This window comes from Empidonax traillii, unplaced genomic scaffold (assembly GCF_003031625.1).
Source record: "Empidonax traillii isolate 1590-97213 ecotype Southwest subspecies unplaced genomic scaffold, ASM303162v1 scaffold7:size3022706, whole genome shotgun sequence".
Classification (NCBI taxonomy): domain Eukaryota; kingdom Metazoa; phylum Chordata; class Aves; order Passeriformes; family Tyrannidae; genus Empidonax; species Empidonax traillii.
The window spans coordinates 2,052,535-2,074,185 of NW_020955200.1; the positions used below are offsets into that span (position 1 = coordinate 2,052,535).

At 38.9% G+C, this 21,651-nt stretch overlaps 1 protein-coding gene across 3 annotated transcripts in view; it reads left to right on the forward strand.

The window, feature by feature from the left end:
* Positions 1-417: 417 nt before the first annotated feature.
* The window catches only part of SMC5 (structural maintenance of chromosomes 5), a 42,645-nt gene continuing 21,411 nt past the window's right edge, over positions 418-21,651 (forward strand). For 2 of the 3 annotated variants that reach the window (XR_003571030.1, XM_027881836.1), the window contains exons 1-13: positions 418-552; positions 1,191-1,332; positions 2,469-2,521; positions 4,582-4,744; positions 7,038-7,172; positions 8,392-8,532; positions 12,615-12,776; positions 14,942-15,013; positions 15,846-16,101; positions 17,193-17,347; positions 20,045-20,158; positions 21,221-21,315; positions 21,518-21,650. Coding sequence is in view for 2 of the 3 variants with exons in the window: in XM_027881836.1 (XP_027737637.1) it covers positions 425-552; positions 1,191-1,332; positions 2,469-2,521; positions 4,582-4,744; positions 7,038-7,172; positions 8,392-8,532; positions 12,615-12,776; positions 14,942-15,013; positions 15,846-16,101; positions 17,193-17,347; positions 20,045-20,158; positions 21,221-21,315; positions 21,518-21,650 (1,749 nt within the window). In the remaining variant the exon portion in view is untranslated. Of the gene's footprint in view, positions 553-1,190; positions 1,333-2,468; positions 2,522-4,581; positions 4,745-7,037; positions 7,173-8,341; positions 8,533-12,614; positions 12,777-14,941; positions 15,014-15,845; positions 16,102-17,192; positions 17,348-20,044; positions 20,159-21,220; positions 21,316-21,517; position 21,651 lie in introns of those variants that run through there. The other variant, XM_027881849.1, reaches the window with a different exon arrangement.

A 21,651-nucleotide genomic window follows, 5' to 3' on the forward strand; every position in this document is an offset into this window, starting at 1 on the left:
GTCTCTGGACGAACGCGTGTAAACCCGTGTCACTTTTCCCGTTATTTATGAACAAGTGGAGCGAACACACCCCCCCCGCAGAGCAGATCCCCTCACACGCCGGCGGGCTGCTGCCCCCCCGCGGCCAACCACCGGCGCCGCGCGGCCCCGCCCGCCGCAACGCCCCGCCCGCCGCAGCGCCCCGCCCGCCGCAACGCCCCGCCCGCCGCAACGCCCCGCCCGCCGCAACGCCCCGCCCGCCGCAACGCCCCGTGACCCTTCAGCCAATGGGCGCCGGCACCGTGCTCTCCCCGCCAATGAAGAGCTCCAGAGCGATTTAGTCCCGCCCTCCCAGGCCATAAGAGCTTGGCGGGCGCGCGGGCCTGGCGTTAGGGCCGCAGGGCGGGTAGGGGCCGGGGTGGTGGCGGTTAAGATGGCGACTAAGATGGCGGCGGCCGGCGAGGGGCCGGCGCGGGAAAATGGCAGCGCGGGGGGGAGGGCTGCGAAGGGCGGTAAGGCACCCGCGCCCTTCGTCCTCGGCTCCATCGTTCGGATCTTCATGAAGAACTTCCTGTGAGTGAGTAAGTGAGTGAGTGAGTGAGTGAGTGACGGGCACTCTCCGCCAGCTCGAGGGTGTGCGGCTTCTGCCGCCCGTCCCTCTCCGAGGGCCCGCAGCCGCGGAGCGGGGTTACCGCGGGTGGCGGCGGCTGCAAGAGGGCCTGCATGGAGCGATGCTTTCCTTGCTAGGCGATACCCTGTTCGGAGCGTGGAGAGAACCTGCCGTGTGGGTTAACTGAGTGGAATCTCCTGCGACTGTGGTACAGCACGCAGATGGAGTTAAATATGATAGAACTGACTGAGCTCACTCAGTTTTGTCTTTTTTTACTTTTTTTTTAGTACATGAAATTATGCCCTAGTAAATTCAAGAGAAATTGTCATTAAGTTTCTGGATTTCGTTCTTTATAATCAGTAATTTTGAAGGAAGTTCTTGTGAGTACTCTGGCTGGTAGGAATCTGACTGTTTGACGGAGTTTTATTGAAATGTTGATTTTCGCTCTTGAGGTTTTCTTACAAAATGGTGTTTGGGGATTGAGTTTAGATTAGGTAATTTACGTTTTATTCAGTAAAATCATAACTTGTTTTTAAGAAAGTAATCATTTTTCGAGGAAATATGGTGTCTGTAAGATTCAAAAACTTACTGTGTTTTTCAGAATATATGATGCCTGTGAAGTATATCCAGGGCCCACCCTGAACTTGGTTGTAGGTGCTAATGGAACAGGGAAGTCAAGCATTGTTTGTGCCATCTGCCTGGGACTGGCTGGAAAACCTTCTTTCATAGGACGGGCTGATAAGGTAACTATGAGCTTTTGTAATTTCATGTTGAATCTGAATTTGGTCAAGAGCACTGTCCAGCAGAGGAAGGGAGGAAAGACCCTTAGTTGATTTTTTTTTTTATTTTCATAAAAGATAGGTGTCTGAATTAAAAAATAACCTATTCCAAAGGCAAAGAGTTTTACCAAAAGAGTTTTTTCTTTCTTAATTACTCATTGTCTTGGATGAATTATGAAATAAATTCCACTGCAACCTGATGGACTAGAGATTATGTTTGAAGATAGCTAAGCATCCATGGTGAGAGTAAGAAAATGCCACCTAATGTCTAAATAACATTTGATCAGAAGTAACAACTAAAGGAGAAATAGACAAAAAAGTCTATATTAAATTTTTGAGGAGATGGTATCTGTAGAAATAAAATATCATTAATGTGTCTGAGAATTTCTCTAAGAGCATGGAGGCACTGATCTTAGGTTTAAATAGAATTTGGATTGCTTTACTATATTTACTTTTTTTTTTTTTTTTTCTCCCAAGAGATCATATATTGACTTTGTAGTAGGAAGTTTGTATAGTGTAATTTTTAAATTTTGCAGTTGCTGTCATGAATATTCTTGTTGGATGCAATATATTTGAGTAGATCTCTGGAGCAGTGAGTCTGAGTGCCTAAGCGATCGTACATATTCTCGTTGCAGCTGAGCCATGAGCAAATGTAAATACAGATTTTGAGTTCATGGCAGTAATGTGTGTTGGTATTGGCTTTCTTTGATTGTTTTTATAGTATTAGAATTGGAATTCTATTGGTACAGAGATATGGCAGTGTCTTTTCATTTGTATTGCCTTTGTTCTCCTAATTTGTGAGATCTTCCTCTCTGTGTGTCTGCTGATTATAATTTGTTTGGTTTTGGAAGTTGAAGTTAATCAGGAATAGTTAACTTGTGGAGGAAGTTTGAATGGTACGGGTAGATGTGGAAGATAAGTGTGTTCCTGTATTTTCAGTTAATAGTTTAAAAAAAAAAACTAAACTTTTTTAACTGTACATTTTCAATAAAATATCCCATTGCATCAACTCTATTATACAAATGCATGTTTTTGTGAAACATTACATTTTAATACTATGCTGTTATTTTGCAATAACAATTTCAAAATTAATTTTCTAGGTTGGTCTCTTTGTAAAGCAGGGATGCACAAGAGGTTTAGTGGAAATTGAACTGTAAGTACTAAAACTGTATTTCCTCATGCACTTTTAATTAGATCATTTCTCCGCACAGTCTTTCACAAAGCTGTGTAAGAAAATCAATATACAGAGGTCTGACTTTAAGCTGATGCGTTTTTCCATTTTTATTCCCCCCCCCCCGACTTCAAAATTTTAAGGTTAAATAATTACCACAGAAGAAGTAAACAGTGATGGCTGCTCTTAAGCTCACGTTCTGGAGCTTTTCACCTTGTCTTTGTGTAGAAAAGAATGTATAGATAAATACTGTTGTATATGGTGTGCTTAGGTTTTGATGACATTAAAGGTTCAGATATTTCAAATACAGTCAGCATTGCTATCATTATGTAGAGGTTGGAATTTTTTTGTTAAATTGAAAAAAGTCAAACTCGAAATTTTGAAACAGGTTGTTCTGCCTTCACTTTCTTATACTGATACTGGTAGTATGAGGGACTCTCCTACGTTCATACCAAAAACATTACATACTGACACAGAAGAAGTAAAAGATCTGACTCATTCTGGCTAATGCAGTCTTCTATGTAAGCTTTTGCAAAACTGACCAAGTCAAAATCATTTGGACTTACTCTGTAAAATTTATAACCTATGCTATAGGGCCATATTACATGCTTCCTTGCTTTGCTGTGGATGCAGTGGCACAGGTGATTTTAATAAGCCTTAACCTAGTCTGTTCGCCTGAACGAAATGGAGGATAATCAGCTGATTCATAACCTGTGTTAACAATTGGCCACCCTGATCAGATTGCATAAAAAAAAAATTGTATTAAGGAAAAAAATACTGGAGCAGGCCTTTGAACAAGACCTTTCCACTTTTGTTCTTGTGGGAGTGAACAAAGACATTCTTTGGAGACTGGCCAAGCAGTGGGTCGGGAGGTGGGATGTCTTTCAAGTAGATGGTGTTATTTCAACATCAATACATCCTGATGATACCTGAATGTCTGAAAAGAGTCTTGCAGTGTGAAGACTTAGCATTTTTACTCTAGTGGTTGCAATACAGTTGAGTCCTTTATGTAATTGGTAGGAAATACTAAAATACAACATTTAGAGTGAAAGACCAATGATGCAGAAGATGGCGTTTTGACAGGAATTGAAAAATTTGAATTCTGTAGGCACGTACTGCACTGTTTGAATTTGGCCCTTGAATTATAATTAAGATCAAGTTATAGTAGTAAGAGTCTTTAATTTGATAAAAGAAAAGGAGCATGGCTTTCTATGTCTCTTGAGGGAAGTCTGATAAAATAAGGTAAGGGAGGAAAGAATCAAGAAGTAGACTTATATCCCTATGGCACTTAATCCAAAAGCTGGCAGCAGATTCATACTCACTTTACATTCACCTGTGTTCTTAAGTCTCCTGAGATATGTGGCCACTGAACTTTTACAAGCCTGTGTTCTCCAGCTTTAACAATATGCTTAACGGGCGCTAGACAATTTCTAAATCAAAATTATAACCAAAATTGGACGTACCTCATTGCTTATTTGTTATTGGTGCATCTTAAACAGACTAAACTTGTGAAAAGAAGTATTGAATTAGAGAACTAAATGGACAATTAATGCGTTTTTACTGGTTTTTAAAAGCAGGAAATGAAAATTAGTATTTTTGTGCTGTATGATACTGTTTTTATTCCCGGGTGAAATATATGTGCACATTTTATTGATGTAGTTCTGTACACTAATGCTTTCTTTTAAAGCCTTACTGCTGGTGTGCACCTCCTTCATACCAATTTTTAACCTTACTAAATATCATACAAAAAAATTGCGTTTTCATAGAAACTGTTCACATCTGCAACAACTTCTGAACGTTTCCTACCTTCAGCATGAGAGTCTCATTTATATAAATTACTTCCTCTGAGTTAAGATTTGCAGTTGTTCTGGGATGTTTTCCGTATAAGTTTAATTCATCACTGAACGAAGAAATGAGAATCTGGTGCTACTATGCAGTTATTTATATTAAGTATTTAGCTGTCTAAAAATTCTAATAATACTTTGACACTTGATAAACTTCATATATTCTCAAAAGTGTAAGCACTTATTTTTATTAATCAGGTTTAAGCCACCAGGCAATGTTATTATCACCCGTGAGATTCAAGTGGCGAACAACACGTCGTTGTGGTTTATCAACAGAAAGCCATCAACCTTGAAAACAGTAGAAGAGCACATTGCAGCTTTAAACATCCAGGTGGACAATCTGTGCCATTTTCTTCCTCAGGTATGGATGAATCAGATCAGCTCCCCTGCAAGGCCTAGTCAGCTGACCAGAGGGTGGAGCCAAGCTCATTTCCTCCAGATTTAAACTGCTCCTGGTAGCATGATGAGCAGGAGTGGGCAAACGGGCCATGGCACAGCAGTTTGCACAGGCAGGGTGAGCGGGAAGGGCACAGCCACCCTCCCAGCTCTCTCTGGTGGATGTGAGGTGGGTGTGTGGCTGTGCATATTTTTCAGGTTGTTTTTTTTTCCCTCAACTCAACCCAGCAATGGTTTCCAAATGAGCAAAAGCCATTGCTGCTGCTATCAGGAGGAGTGTTCTAACCCAGACAGAACCCCTCTAGAAGGACGCAGCTGTTCAGGTCACCACCTGTACGGAGTGTCTGAGCCTGGTGTTAGTACCAGAGGACAGTGTGAGAGATGCCTGCATACGATGTGAGCAGGTAAATGATTTGCTGTGCCTAATGGAGAGCTCAAGGAAGAAGTGGAGAGGCTAAGGAATATTAGGGAAAGTGAAAGGGAAATAGGCTGGTGGTCCTTTCAACCCTAAAAGAAGTCCAGCAGGAGATGGTGAAGCCCTGCCTCTCCTGCCATCAGGCAGATGGAGCAAACCAAGTAGATGGGGGGGGAATGGAAACAAGTTCCTGATAGAAGAGGTAAAAGAATCCCTTCTCAACCCCCATCATCTCCCCGGGTGTCATTAGAGAACAGATATGAGGACCTGGACCCAGAGAGTCAGGCAGAGGGCAGTCAAGAAGAGGATCTGTCTAGAGGGGCTCCTGTTTGCACTCTGTCTAGCAGATAGGTTACAGCCACAGCTCTAAAGAAAAAAAGAAGGGTAATTGTAGAAGGCAGATCCCTTCTGAGTGGAACTGAAGGCCCTATATGCTGACCAGACCCATCACACAGGGAAGTCTGCTGCCTTCCTGGGGCCTGGGTCAGGGATATTAGTAGAGACTCCCTGAGCTAATCCGGCCCTCTGATTATCCATTGCTGGTGGTCCAGGCTGACAGTGATGACATTATTGAAAGAGGTACCAGACTAACTAAAAAGGACTTCAAGGCACTGGATCACTTAGTTAATGGAACAGGAGCACAGATAGTGTTCGTCTCAGTTCCTGCAGTAGCATGGATGAAGGAGGAGAGGAGTAGGAAAGCCCATCTTATCAATAGATGGCTTAAAGATTGGTGCCACTGGCAGAATTTAGCTTTTTTTGACTGGGGGAAAATTCTATGGTACCTAGCCTGCTAGAGTTGGATGAGCATCATCTATCTAGCAAGGGCAAAAGGGCTCTAGCCCATAAGTTGTTAGGGCTGATCAGGAGGGCTTTAAACTAGGTTTGAAGGAGGAAGGGGTTGAAACTGGGTTTCTAAGGGTGGAAAGCCAGAGTGGTATCAGCAGCCCAGCTGAAGTGCATGCACCAATGCACGCAGTATGGGTGACAAACAGGAGGAGCTGGAAGCCATCGTGCAGCAGGAAAGCTGTGAGGTCATCACCATCACAGAAACGTGGTGGGATGACTCACATGACTGGAGTGCTAATATGGATGGCTGCAAGCTCTTCAGAAGGTTTGGGCAGGGTAGGAGAGGTGGAGGGGTGGCTTTATATGTTAGAGACTCTGTTGACTCTGTGGAACTTGAAGTCAGTAATGATAAGGTTGAGGGCCTGTGGATCACAATCAGGGGGAAGGCCAATGAGGCTGACGTCCTGGTGGGAGTCTGTTATGGACCATCCAATCAGGATGAAGAGGGTGATGAATTATTTTACAGGCAACTGGCAAATGTCTCAAATTACCAGTTTAGGTTAGGACTTCTGGCATACTCTGCTAACATAACTTTATATTCAAAACAGTTTTTTCTCTTCAGTACATAAATGTCAGTTCAGTGATTAATACTGTGTTGATGGGGTTTATTTGTTCTCTGACACCATAACAGCAAGCACACCTTTTGCTTCAGTCTTGGTTTTGAGGTGTTCTTTTCTTCTACCCTTATACAATAACAATACTTCCTGATAGCCTTGGCTGCCACCTTTAATATTCGTTTCTACATGGCTTAACTTTTGAGTTAGTCATAGCATTCCTACTGGAAAGGTGTAGCTTGAGCAGCCTGAGAACAAATGTTTAGGGGAGCTGGGTTGCTACTCTGAGATGATAATGAACTGTGCCAGAGCTATCTGGCATGGAACTGTAAGGGAGGTAATGTTCATAAGAAGTAGGTTGCAGGATATAAATCCAGTATTACTGTATTGCACTGTTTTAGCTAATCCTGTATTTTTGTAACTTTTCTCTCATTTTGTAGGACAGAGTTGGAGAATTTGCAAAACTGAGTAAGACTGAATTGCTTGAAGCCACTGAAAAATCGATTGGTTCTCGAGAAATGTACCAGTTACACTGCGAACTGAAAAGCTTCCGAGAAAGGGAAAGAGAATTGGAGGTAAATACGCACTCTGTAGAGACAGAACAGTGACTGGAGGGAAATTATCATAATACAGCTTAATATGACATCTTACAGAATTAGAAAGTGATATTTATTTCCAAAGTGTATAAGTCGATTTTACCAAATAATGCTCATCTTGTCTCAGAATTCTTTTGGTCTGACACTCACATACTTTTAAGTACAAGAACATGTGTGCAAGTGATCTGGACACAGAGAACAAGGGATGGCTGTTGTCAAATACTTACCTCTTTGGAATTCTTGACTGGCAACAACTTTTCTGGACAGATCCTTTTATGTCTTGTCATCAGTTGTTACAGGATGGTCCTTTGCTTTAATCTTGAACTTCTGTAGAAAGGAACAGTGTCTTTTCTTAGCCATACAGGCCATTCTTTTAATCCTTTGTTCTGCTGTACTTTTTTGTGCTTCGACTCATGCATTTTCACTCAGATGTTACACTCAACTGCTAACCTTGCTATTTCTGTTGCCAATTTCTATATGGTCTTTTAAAAGCATTTTTGCTAGTAGTATTTATCTAAACTAGTTAGATGTTTGATGTTTAAAAACATATGGATTAATGAAGGCTTGAGCTTCAGGGATTAATTTCCTTAGCAAATTTAAAAAAACCCAACATGAACTTTCTTCAGAATAGGATTTGTGTTTAAATTAGATTTATTTTCACAGAAGGTATGTGCTTATCATGGTTTAGGAACAGTTCTCCTCAATTTAGTGGCCCCACTGAGACTCTCCAAACTGTGCTGCTGCTCGCTCGTTCCCCCCTCCTCTTCCCCATGCAGGTGGCTGGAGAGAATTGGAGGCACAATAGGTAAAGATCAGGGGTCGCGATGAGAAGAAGTTGCTGGAAACAGCAAAGAGATAAAATGAGCAGTAACAGCACGGATATTAATAACGAAAGTGTACAAAATAGAAAGTGATTCACATGCAAAAATGCTCACCATGGGGCTTGACCTGACCACAGCTGGCTCAGAACCAGCAGCCACCCAACTGCTCCCGCTGGCTCAGAGCCGGTGCTAGGCTTAGCTCCGCCAGAAGGAAGCCCTTCTGCCTTGGAAGACACAAGACAACTATTCTGAGCTGGGTTGTTCCCCTGTAGTTGCTGCTGTACTGAAATGTTCCCTCTAGTGTTAAATTTCTGTTTTAACATACAGGTGAGATGTTTCTGAGAAATGTTTTCACCAACTAGATGCTTACATTGCAGCACTTGTGCAGAGAAAAAACTAACTCATTGGAGAAAATGAAACAGAGCGTTGAACGATACAAGCAAGACGTTGAAAGATACCTAAAGCACAAGAGCCACATAGACTTAATAGAGATGCTTGAGAGGAAAAGGCCTTGGGTGGTAAGTTTTTTTATTTTCATTTTCAGTGTTTTTCTTGCCTAACCTATTTTTTGTAGTATTCCAAAATTGGGACTGGGCCAAAAGTTTGTTTAAAAGAAGTTTGACCAGAATAGCTTGAATATTGTTACAATTGTTTAATGCAGACAGCAAGTTGGGTCTTGAAATACTGTTCTTGGCCTGACTGTGATCAGATGTTTGCTTACATATCTAGCTGGACTGAAGAAGTTACTTCGGAAGTAATTTAAGTAGTTATTGCCCCTTTAGGAAAGCCATCAATACAGGCCAGGAGTAGTATTTTATTGCATGCACACAGTACTTGTTTAATTCACGTGCTAGCCAGTTCTACTTGCTTCTTCCTGCTGTATTTTTTTTTCCATATTTTTTGCTAGGGTTTTTATTTTTACAGATTACATTCTCCCTTAATTTTTTAGTTGAGGCTTAGTGTGCATGACATACATGACAGTGCATTTAAGTTGCCAATTTCAAAAATATTAGCATTTGGACAGATAGAAATTTGAAAACAAATTTAAAAGAGCCTAGAATCAAGAACAGGTTTTTTACACAAAGCAAAGTCCTTCTGAACATCACTTTGATAATTGTAGTTTAGTGTTGAATGGTTGGCCAGATTAAATTATTCTAAACAGTTCAAACTGATGTGGATTTCAGTTTACTGAAATGTTTGTCTCATTGGCAAGCTTTATAGAGTTACAGAACTTTAAGAAAACTTGCTTATACTATTTGTGGAGGATGCGGAAAGCTTTTTAAGTTATTTTGTTGCAATTTTGCATATAACAAATCTTCACGTGGCTATATATAAAGAACTACACAACCTTTGCGTCTTGAGCAGCTGGGTTCAAGGGATATACCATCACTGCCTTAGTCTTATGACTAATAGCACAGAGGAGTAGCAGGGATGGTGATAGGTGCTAAGGAAGTAGGGTGTACATTCTGTGATGTCAGCACGTGCTGAATAATGCAAAGTTTTCTTACTGCAGATGCATTAGCCTGGCTGAGTTAACAAGAGAGTTGTTTTATTAGGAGGGATGTAGGTGTTGCATAGTTGATTGATACTGGTTGTTCTCTAAGATATTTGTATAGACAGGACTCTGAAGGCTGGTTGTAAAATGGGGGAACTAAAATAAGAAATTTTGTCTGCTGTCAGTTAAATTGCCTTCCATAAGTTTGAGAACATTACTGCTAGTTACATGTTTCTTAAGCAAATTTAGTGAAACTCCTTCACACCTTACTCTCAGTGCTGTCCTCTAGATAGTTTGCATTGCTCAGTACGTTAAATGCTTTTGGTGGGTGTATTTAGATGAGATAAATTCAACTTTTTGGCCACTGAATCTGTAGAAAGAACAGTGTGTTTTGACACCTTTGTGAGACCCTAGTTTATAATACAGTCTCAGTAGTGTGTATTAGAATGTTTAGTAGAAGTTACTTCGTAATGCATAAACTACAGTTGAAATCAAAAGTCATCATCAACATAATTATTTTACTAGGTAAAGGATATTTGAACTATGTACTGCATCAAAATTTCATGTTCTGTTGTCATTTTGTGGTTTATCCAATTGTGATAGAACTCTTGGTATTCTCCTACATTGCAAAATATCAAGCTCTCTAAAAGAAGAAATACATTGTCTTAAAAGTGCGTGTTTCTTTGTTGTCTGACCCAGCACGGTGTAGTCCTAAGAATAAATGTTATTGGTGTCTTCAAATTGGGTTTACCAAAGTTGAGAGTAGTATGGGAGTTTATTATTCCTTTAGGGAGTGTTTTCTCTCCTCCATCCTCCCAAAAAGGGAGGTTTCTACTTGCAGACCGAACACACCTAGCTGTTTAGATTTACGTCTGTAAGAAAACAGAAGCTATAGGTGAGCCCCCCAGTCAGCTTAAGGCAGATGTATAAACTTTGCGTTGTGTTACGGAATAGGAAGACAGGCAGCCTGAAAACATGTTAACTGAAATAGGACATTAGCAAATCTTATGATCCTAATGGAAGAGGGGGTGTCTAATGCTGAATTTGTTTTATGTTCTGACCGCTGTCAAAGTGCATTTTTGGTCTGAAGACTCTACTGCTCTTCACTTGAGCAACATGTTTCTAATCAAGCATTTTTCTCTAGACCGTGCCAACTGGTTCTCTATGTTGAGAATTATGGGCCATTTTTATGAATGTCTGACTAGTAAGCTTTTGAACATCTACTTCAAATTGCATAGAATGGACCACAGGAGTACAACATTAAAGGATTTAGGGGATGCTTTATGTTCTTGTGTGTACCTTACTGGGGCTTGCATCAAGTGATGGTGTCATCTACAGTCATTGCTGCAGGGGCTACAGGGCTATGTTTGACATGGATAATCCTTCTTTTATAAAGCCTTAGAGAAAAGGGGTTTCTTACCCTTCTCCAAGCTTAAAGTTAAGGCTGTGTGGTGTACCATAAGGAATACTGGTTTAAGGTAGTTTAATGGCAGGAAGTGCTGTTCTGCCTGCTGCTGTAAATGTCGGAAACACATTTTGAAAATGTGTTTTGACTAAGCCATGTCCATTCTTTTCCTCTGACATTTACGTTCTTTCCTCTGACATTTACAATTAAGAAAAATACTGTTCTCTGATTAAGATGCAAATCTCTTGGGGGTGCTGAAGTGCTTTAAAAGTTTTGCAGATCTTTAGCAGGGTACATAATTACAAGGATCGCAGTTATTTGCTTAAAGATTATTGAAATATAGAGGTCTTGTGAAAGTCAGGTTTTCTTAAGGGATAAAGGGATCTACTGTATAAAAGCGGTGTCATGACAACTTCTAGGGAAACTTGTCTGTGCTTTGTGTCTGAAGAAGTGAAGTGTAATTGTATGTGTGTGCATTTGCTTTGACCTTGAAACATAATAACTTCTTTAGAGCAGAGCTAAATTTTAAGCTTTTCTTTCAGCCTAGTGAAAGTATGATCGCTTTACCTCTGTAACTTTGTAAGAGTGGCTACTGATCGTACTCCACATCCCTTACAGCAGCTTTCTTCAAGTAATTTTTGAATTTATGAAAAAGGTGCTATGAAGAAAGACCTTGGATTTTATAACCTAGATTGATGTATTTGTGATTAATCAGGGTAATTCATTAACTACGAAAACGTAGTAGGAGGCAAAAGCGAGTTAGCTGTTACAGGTAGAGCTTCCAGGCTGTCTTTATCTGTTATTATTTTAGTGCTCCATGACTTGAAATAAGCTAGGCATGTGCTCTAAATCAGGGGCTTTCTTTAATGTATACAAAATCCAACAGCACTCCCTTCCTCACTCCTGCTGCATACATCAGTCTCCTCCTCCCTCTTGTCCTCTGAGCATCTTTTTTCCTCACAAACCCTTAACAGTCATGGAGCAGTAATGTTATTTTGTTTCTTTGTTTGTTTGGGGTTTTTTTCCATCCTTTTTTTTCCTCCAGACCATAACACATAAAGAAAATCACTGAAAATGACTCAGTTTTAACTGCTTTCTCCCCAAAATTCCTACCTTCTTGAAGTGGAAATTCTTCTCTACTTAAACTTCCTAGATAGTTACTTCTTTGATATTTGTGATGTATGGTGGAGTTTTTTGTTTGTTTTCCAAAGTTCTGTTCTACTCTGTCCCCTTGGTTTAGTTCAGCAGGGTTATGTGTGTTACTAGGCCTGATGGTCTGTCCAGCTCCTTTTCTTTCTCCTGAAGTTGTCTGTGGTTATTTGCTCCTTAGCTTGAGGACTTCTGCTTAATTAGTCTCAAATTATGGACAGAAGGGGCTAAGGAATTACTTTTCCACACCGATCCCAGATGGACTTAGAGGCAAGGTAATTGCAGACAAATTGGTTGTTTCTTCTGCTACTTGAATTGCATATTTTTTAAGAACCATTAAATGTGTGTGCTTGTTCACTGAATGATCCCTACAATTCCTAGTCATTGTGACTAGCAGCAGAAGGATTACTTAAGTAGTTGTTCTAATACTAGTTTCTGAAAGAGGTCTTTCTTCTAAAACTCATGAATAATTAAATAAAATATTAGGGCAGTATAAAATACTGGAGTAAAAGACAGAAGTCTTTAATTATTTTACTTTCAACTCCTCCAAGGAATATGAAAGTGTTCGAATGCAGTATATGGAAGTGAAACAAAGCAGAAACAAAGCCAAGAAGGACCTGAAGGTTCTGAAAGAAAGACAGTTCCCAAGGGCAAAGAAAATCGAAGAAGCTGAACAAAATTTGAACAGTCTGGATATTAAAACAAGAGATAATGTAGGTATTGAAATTCTTTGTTAACGTGTTGTATTTCAGGTGTTCTCTCTTCGGCTTTGTGAAATGCCAAGTAATAACTGCTTGTTTTCTCATGTGTCATAATGATGTATTTCAGAAGAAAGTTTTCTGAAGCACCTGTGCCATGGATTCTTGTTGCCTTCATATCTCTGTTCTAGGCATACATTCCTTGGTAAATATTCAGAAGCAACTCTGAAAGTCTGCTCTTGGTTTTGTAGAAGCAAATTTTATAATTCTTTTCACAGAATCTTCAAAATCTTCAGGGATACAAGGTTAACAGTTTCCACAAGTTAGGTATCCCTGTTGAATTAGATGCTTATTTTCATCTGTGGTTTGGGTTTGTGGATGCTCTTACCTTCTTAAAATGTAGCCAGTTTGGGTAGTTAATTTAAGCTAAATTACAACTTTTCTGGCCTAAAAGCATCTCTTTAATATTGAATGGTGTTCCGTGAGGAGACAGTAATCCTCCATTGGTTGTGAATATTTTTATGCATAAGGGAATTTACTGATAAACCTACCTACATGTTACAGCCTACTACCTGTTTTTTGGATAGCTGCTGTCAGGGTTTATGGAAAATTACTATTTTTGTATGAAAAATAGTACTGTAATTCTCTGCAGAGTTTTAACTACTGTGTACTATTGACTCTGCAGAAGTCGTATACATGAGCTGCGTGAGTTTTTAGTGGATAACTGAAGATAAATAATAACATGAGAATGTTCACTGCAGTGAGTTCTGTTTGAAGATAACTGATCAGATCAGAAGACTTTAATATGGAGACATGTGACATCTGTAGAGAACTGCTGCCTTGAAGCATCTTGTCAAATCAGGGTCTAAAACTTCAGTGGCATTTACTACTCTGTGAGCTACTGGACTATGCACATGGTTGCTTAAAAAAAAAAAAAAAGGGGCACTCTTGCCCCAAACAAAAAGCGGATCCAAAACCAAACCAGAAAGGACAAACAGACCCCACAGATTGTTGTTCACAGTGTTGCTGTTTTGTTGTGATACACACTGTACCAGACAGTATGATTTACGCAAGTACCTCTATTATGATTAGGAAAACCTTTTGCTAAATGTGGTCTCTGGATTTTTTGTACCGCATTACTACAGAAGTTTATTATACTGTGGTTCAGAATACTTAAATGTTTAAAGATGTTACAGTTTTATTTAAGTGGACTTTTTTTGCTGTGGCTGGGTTTTTTGTTTTGAAGGTTTTTGTTGTTGTTTAAAGTCTTGCTCTTCTTTAGAAGAAAGTTAACAGCTGGAAGTTGGAAATTACTTTTCATATGCGGTAACAGCCTTCATACTGGTGAACTGCTAAGCTTTGTTTTCTCTGTTTCATGTTATCCTGCTAGGTTTTACTCATCTTTGAATTTAATGAATGTTGGACTAATAAGTTTTCTTCAAACAGGAAAGAATTCTACTTAACCATTGTCACCACTGTTCTTGAAAGTGTTGGGATATAGTCATATAGAAGTTATCCTATGTAGATCTTTTATATTCTGTATGAGAAACCTAGAACAAAAGAGGGATCACTTTAGTTTTAACTTGCAGAGAGCTTGCTCGGCATAGGCTACTTTGTACGAAGTGGAAGAGAAACTGGGGAACGTACTGGCTGATTTATACTCGTGAATCAGCATATTTTTCTGCTCAATCTAAACTTGTGGAGTAAAGTTTTCACATACAGAATATTCACAAGGTTAACTGTATGCTGATGTGATGTTTAGTTTGGGCCCAGAAAATGGATTAGGTACAGTATTTGCAGTATTTCAGAAGCCAAAAGTGGAAAGCAGTATTAGAATATTGCAGTAAGTCTTCTATAATTTATTTACATCAAGTGCAATATTCTAGTACTACTTTCTAGTGATTGGTTACTATTTTGTAACCTGAAGTAGTAGATCTATGGCTGAATGGTTCTGAACATGCCATTCTAAATTCTTCACAAATTGCTGAAATTACAGATTTAGTTACGGATATAATTACACATATAGTTAAAAATAATTAAAAAATGCAAATTACTTTGTCGGTAGTAAAATGTGGAATAAATGCTTAGTTATGTTATACAGAATGTTGCTTAAAATATGACTGCTTGTCACAAGTATAACTGAATTTATGACTACAATTTAAATACCTTTCTGTATGCAGACTACTAAAATCATGGAGATTTCCCAGAAAATTAAACAGAAGCAAGATGCTTTGGAGATGAAAGTAAAAAAGGTAAAAGTTTTGATATTTGTGACTTTCTTTGGTATTTCTCTCGGGTTTTTTTGTTTGCTCTTCTGTTAGCAGAGAGGCAAATTTCCATGAAGGTGCTGCAAGTGCTTGCACGCTTCACTTCTTCAGTCCACAAGGAATCTTTAAAACTCCTGTTAGTCAAACAGGTATTACTAAGGGACATGCGTATTCTACATAAAATGAGTTGCCTTGGTGCAATGAATTTAGGAATAGACAATATGCATATATAAATATATGTATATGCACACACTGTATATGACAGACTTTCCTTTAAAAGCTACAGTCTCTGTAGTGATGCCTTCAGCATTATGTATGCCCTCATTCCCTCTATGTGAGAGGTGAGATTGTTGCTTCTGATAAGTATATACATCCAGCATCTTGTTAAAAGAAAATGCAGAGGTATAAACCAGTGCTAGAGCTTAATCTAAGAACTTGGTCAAGAAATGCATTAAGTAAAATGTGTAAGTATGCAGAGTCAAAATTTCCAAGTTGTGTTTGTGCTGTAGGTTTTATTTAATCACAGACTAACTGTTCAATGTGTTAAAGAATATGTTAAGCTTTAGGCTTCTGCTTTGGTGAAAATGAAGGAACTTCAACAATTGTTTTAAAGGCCTAATTGTATTTTTGCTTATCTACTTCACCTGTCATAGTACTATTGGAATTGTAACAGACGCTTAGGGGTTTAGTGCATGGTTACATCAGCATTTAATACCAGCTGCACAGGTATCCTAGGTATTTATGTATATATATCTGTAGACTATATACTAGTTCTATACTAAACTCCTTTCTTATTGAAAATGCTCAAAATTTTTAGATTGAAGAAATTAAGCAAGCACTGAGAATGAAAAAAGATGAAGAAATGGACAGACAGAGCAAAATATGCAAAACTCAGGAGATCATAGAGGCATGGAAGAATGAGCTGAATGCAATGGCAGTATGTGAGAATCTTCAGCCACAAATTGATGCTGTTAATAATGAGCTGAAAAAAATACAAGAAGAAAGGACAAATATCGATAATGATGTCAGTGATCTAAGAGCAGAGAAAAGGAATCAAGAAAGAGAACAGAAAAGTAAGTTACTTGAGTTTTTGTTTGTTGCTTTATTTTACTGTTTTAATGACCATACAGAATCTGCTTTTCCCCCGCTAGTGAAATGATTTCAGGTGTCTACCTCAAGCATATGTCATAGTTGGCATATGTATATAGCAGTCCTCTCTTCTATTTTATTAAAAATAACAGATAACACTTTCAAAATAGAATGAGAAGATTCGAAAGAAACGCTTGACCTTAAAATGATTCCTCAAAAAAATGAATATTTCTGATCTCAGGTAAGGGGACTCCTTTTAGGATTTTTTTGTTTACTAAAGGAAGGTATGTAGTTAGTAGGATGCAAAAATAAAAGCAGTTTTTACAATTATCTCTTTAGTAAATGGAGATATATGTTTATCTCTGTATTAGCTACTGATGGAGAATTTGTCCTTTCTAGATGAACTACAGAAAGCTTGTTTAGCCTAGGATTTATGTTAACTTCTTTCTGAGAAACAAAATTCAAAAATTAAAGCTTGTCAGGTAGGAGATGTTGGATATATTCCTCAGTGAATTTAGCTCATTTGCACATACCGGTATATCTGGCAGTTAGCTTGCCATAGAATCCAAGAAGAAACTGAGGTACAGTGAGTCCAAGAGATCTCAGGAGGGAGACACAACGTATTTTCTCTTGAGCAGTACAGAAACTGTTTGATCTGTTTCTGCTGACTAGCACACACAGTCTGTCATACATTTTGTTTTTTGCAAGCATGAAATAGCACACAGGTATTCATGTTACTAGTCCCACTGCCTCTTTTCTCTTGGGATGCTTTGTTTTATCACTGTATTTAAAAAACAAAGTCTTGAAGAAACACACTTTTAGGGTGAAATGGCTGTACTTTAATGTGCTACCACATTTTGTTATTCTTAAAGCTTTAGCTTTATTTTACTCTTTAAGCCTTACTAGTTCTTAAGATTTCTTTAAACAGCGTCTCAATTCTGGAAAGAGAAATGTAGTTCTTAGCATTTACTAACAACCTTCTTTTTGGAGTAGTGTAGTCAGTAAATACTGGAAAATGCTAGTTATAGTGTGTACTTGCTATGGACTCTGCTTAAGAAACTATCTTAAATTACAGGAATAATGGATCACCTTGGACAACTTAATAATATAATGAAAATGAAGGAGGAGAACCTTAAAGGGAGATTCCCAGACACATACTCTGCTCTTATGTGGCTAAGAAAGAACAAGGACAAGTTTAAAAAAAACGTTTATGAACCCATGATGCTTGAAGTAAGAAAATTTACTTGTGTATCACTCTGACTGGTTAATGGTTAGATTATTTTATGTGTTGCAAGACTTAGAGAATGACTTTAAAAACTTTTAAGACACACCTTGGAATGTCCTGCCAAGTACATGCGGGATACATTAACATGGTGGACTATTTGTAATTATAATTCTGTAGGTAATACTGTAGTTCTTAACTTTGATTGAGATAGTATAGTTCCTTTGCTTCTCAAGAAAGTGTCTATTGCTGCTTTCCTCTAAGGGGCATCCACTTATTTAGACTTCAGTAGCTCTTACTTGCTGCTTTGAAAAGCAGTGGTATTGGCATTGAATATCTCCTGTTATAGCACAACCTGCTCGGCTATGGTTACACATCTGTGGTCCCCAGGTATCTTTCTGGTTTGCTTTACACAGCCAGCTACAGACAGAAACATGTGACCTATCCCTAGTTGTGGTTTGGTTTGACAGATGCTGTACTCGCTAGGAGTAGCAGGGATACATTTTCAAAGAGGATATAGATTTTTTTTGTGTGTTTATTAGTCCATCATTATCCCAGCATCTTGCTATATATGCCCCATGTAATATGATGAGGATGAAGATCTCCAGTGCACTTCTCGTCAGAATTGCAAGCTTTTTTAATAGTGTATTGCTACAATTTAAATAAGTATGTTAGCATATTTGTATATCAGTTCTTTTATTTTGTCCATCACTAGGGCTGTTCAAAATTACTTTTGTTTAGTACAGAGTCCCAAGTATTTCCTGTTATTACCAGAATTTCAAATCTTCCTGGAAGACCACATCAAGTTATTTTTACAAACACTTTGATAGGGTGCCTTTGGTTTTACTTTAAGGCCACATTACACTCTGTAACATCCATTGATGTCTAAATTTTTCTTTGTGTTGTGGTTCAGCCCCAGCCAGCACAAAGCCTCAGGCAGTAGCTGCTCACTCATTCTCGTCCCCCCCAGCAGGACCAGGGAAGGAATCAGAAGGGTAAAAGCCTAAAGACTCAAGGGTTGAGATGAAGATAGTTTAATAAAGAAACCAAAAGGTGAAGTGAAATAGAGATAATTCACTGCCTCCTGTGGTCAGGCAGGTGTTCAGTCTTCAGGAGAGCGGGTCCCATCACTTGTCCTTGTTAGCCAGGACACCAAGTCACCATTACAAGGTTAATTTCTTGCAATAGCTGAGAGGAGGTGTGGCTAAGGGGCCAGACCCTAATGTTGTTGATCCCACCTTATATCATAGAATCCAAGGGTGTGGGTAAAAGGGACTCTTGCTGCTTCTGAGAGGAAGGGTGTCCCTTTCTGGTCAGGAGGAAGTGTGGTGGGGAAGAACCAGTCAGTATTTGTTGCGAGCTTTTGGTGTAAATAGTGTCTTATGCTTTTTGTAATTAGTATTGGGGGTGTTACTGTTCATTTTCTTATCTCATTACTGTTCACATAAATTATTCTTTTCTCAACCTCTAATTTTCAACTTTTGTACATCCAGTTCTCAATTCCATCCTGTAGGAGCTGGGAAGGGAAGGGAAAGTGGGAAGTGAGTGGCAGCATGGTTTTAGTGGGACTACTAAATTGGAGAATACTGTTTGTAAACCCAACACTTGGGAAGACAAAACACCATTTCTCCAAATGCCCCCCTCCCCTTCTCCTTCTTTCGCCTACTTTTTATACTTTGTGTGCTGTCATATGGTATGGAACAACCTATTGGTCAGTCCAGGTCAGCTGTCCTGGCCATATCTCCTCCCAGTCTCCCAATGCGCTTTCCTTGCCAGTGTGGCAGTATGAAGAGCAGAAAAGGCGTTGGCTCTGTGTAAGCCCTGCTCAGCAATAACAAAAATGTCTCAGTATTATGAACCCTGTGTTCAGCATAAATCCAAAACGCAGCCCCATACTAGCCACTGTGAAGAAAACTAACTTTACCCCAAACAAAACCACCACATGTGGTATATAAGTTAGTTTCATGTACTTAAAAATTCTAGCTTTCGAATTGCTGTTAACTGTACCCAGCCTTTGGCTGACTTGATGTTATTAGATTGCCTAGGTCTGTCTAATTTTGCCTTTGCATGTTATGTAAAGTGACATAATGTCTAATTACTAGTGAGAATTAACTGAAAAATACATTAATATTTCAGATATGACAAGCTTCATCCATTGAACTTGGATTTTTTTTTTTTTTAAAGAATTCAAAGACAATTTAGTCAGTCTCAAAATCTGTCTGGCTAGTGCTTCACTCTTCTCTACTTGTAGTTGATCTTCATGGTATCCAATTAAGGGGAACTGCATATGAGTAATTTGTGGAGTGTGGTGTTTTCTGTTTGTTAATTCATCAGTTTGATTGTTTCTGAACCGAGAGAAACCTTTAGTAGTACTGGAGCAGGGCCATTAGACATCAGATGGGAGTGGTTGCAATTGTAAGGTTAGGGTGAAGCAGAAGAGGGAGAGGTGATATCGAGAAAAGGGTTGATAGCTTTGGGTGTGCTGAAGAAGGATATGGATGGCTAAAAACTAAGCACAATGACCTGTGAATTAGATTTCTTCCCAAGAGAATTGGTTGCAAAAAAGGCGGGGAATATGTTTTTGGAGACATTTTCTTTGTTTTCATTAAATGTAGTCTTGGATATCATCTTGATTATTTACAATGTTTTTGGGGGTGGTAAGTCCAGTTGTATTAAATCACTTTCTCATTACCTATCTTTATTAGATCAATCCAAGAGACAGTAGACATGCTAAATATGTTGAAAACCACATTTCGAGTGATGACATGCGGGCCTTCGTTTTTGAGAGTCAAGAAGATATGGAAGTATTTCTTGTAGAGGCAAGTGTGGAGCTTTATGCTTTGGACTTTACCAAGTAAATATTAAGTTTCGATTGAAAAAAATAGCTAATGCAGAGTGTTTAAAGGTTTTCTTCTGGATTAAGGTTTTATTAATCAGTAAGATTTTTTTAAATCTTAGACTAACTGGAAGAATGCAAAAATATTAAGAAAATGTCTTTTTAGAAATACCTTCTTGTCTTTTTTGGCAAGGTGATAATTGCTAAGTATAAAATACTGTGTACAAGAAAATGGGCCAGAGTGGGGATCTACAAATTGAGTACTAAGATTTTGCAGTACCTTCTCACCAAAGGGACAAGAGAGCGTCTTTTGTGAGATGCAATGGTCCAAGTAGCAAATCAGGCTTGTATTTTCTTAGTACAGCTGCTTCCTGAATGAATCAATGAGGAGATTGTTCCTTTTGAAAGCCAGGTAGATGATGCAGGAGGAAAAAGCCAGAAGATGCAGTGTTGAACTGTTATAATCTTTCCCATCTACTGTCCACAGAATAGTGCGCTTAATGACAAACTGTTCTGCAATTTTTGAAGACCTATCTGCCCTTCGCAGAAGCTAGTAATTTTTATATGCATGAACAATAGTGGTGATATCTGAGGTTCTGAGGGCTTGTCTTGCCTGCAGGGTTGTGGAACCCAGTGCAAGGCTGCTTTAAGTAGCTAAACTGATGTTTCATTTATATCCCCAGTCTTTTCTGTGCTGTTAGGGTTAGGCTTTTCAGCATGTCTGCAGTCAGTGGTCTACTGTTTGCTGTGTAAAATGGCTATGCAGCTTGAGACCATGGGCTTCCTTATTGCATCCAGATTAGCTGTTTCAATTGAGCACCTGGCCCTGGATTTGATTGCTTTTGTTTTCCTGTAATGCATAATACTTAGAGACATTAACAGAGTCTGCTTTTAGAGAACTTAGTTATGCCTGCGCTAGAGTTTATTTGTGTGGGTTCTTCCAGAGGTCATCAGTTTAAAAGAATTCTGATGCTGTAAATTGATAATAAGTACTTTATTTTCATATGGTGATTTTTTCTGGTCATTTTTACCAAATCTAATGTAGATCCGGGATAATCAGAAACTAAGAGTGAATTCTGTATGCGCACCTGATGAATCATGTGCCGAAAACCTCCCTTCAAGACCTATTGAGGAATTACAGTATGTATCAAGTTGTGTTGGGGGAACGGTTTTAAATGCAGTGGTTTTTTACTATTACTATATATTAGAATTCTCTTTGCAAATCAGATTTTTAGACCAGTTCAGTTCTGGGTTAGTGGGGCTTCATTCTGACTTAGTAACTTCAGCTTACTTACCTGCTAAATTTGGTTTCTGATGGATGCTTGTTTTTCCTGCTCTTCAGCCAATATGGATTTTTCTCATATTTACGAGAGTTATTTGATGCTCCTCGTCCTGTGATGAGTTATCTTTGTTACCAGTATCGTGTTCATGAAGTTCCTGTGGGAACAGAGAAGACCAGGGACATGATTGAAAGGG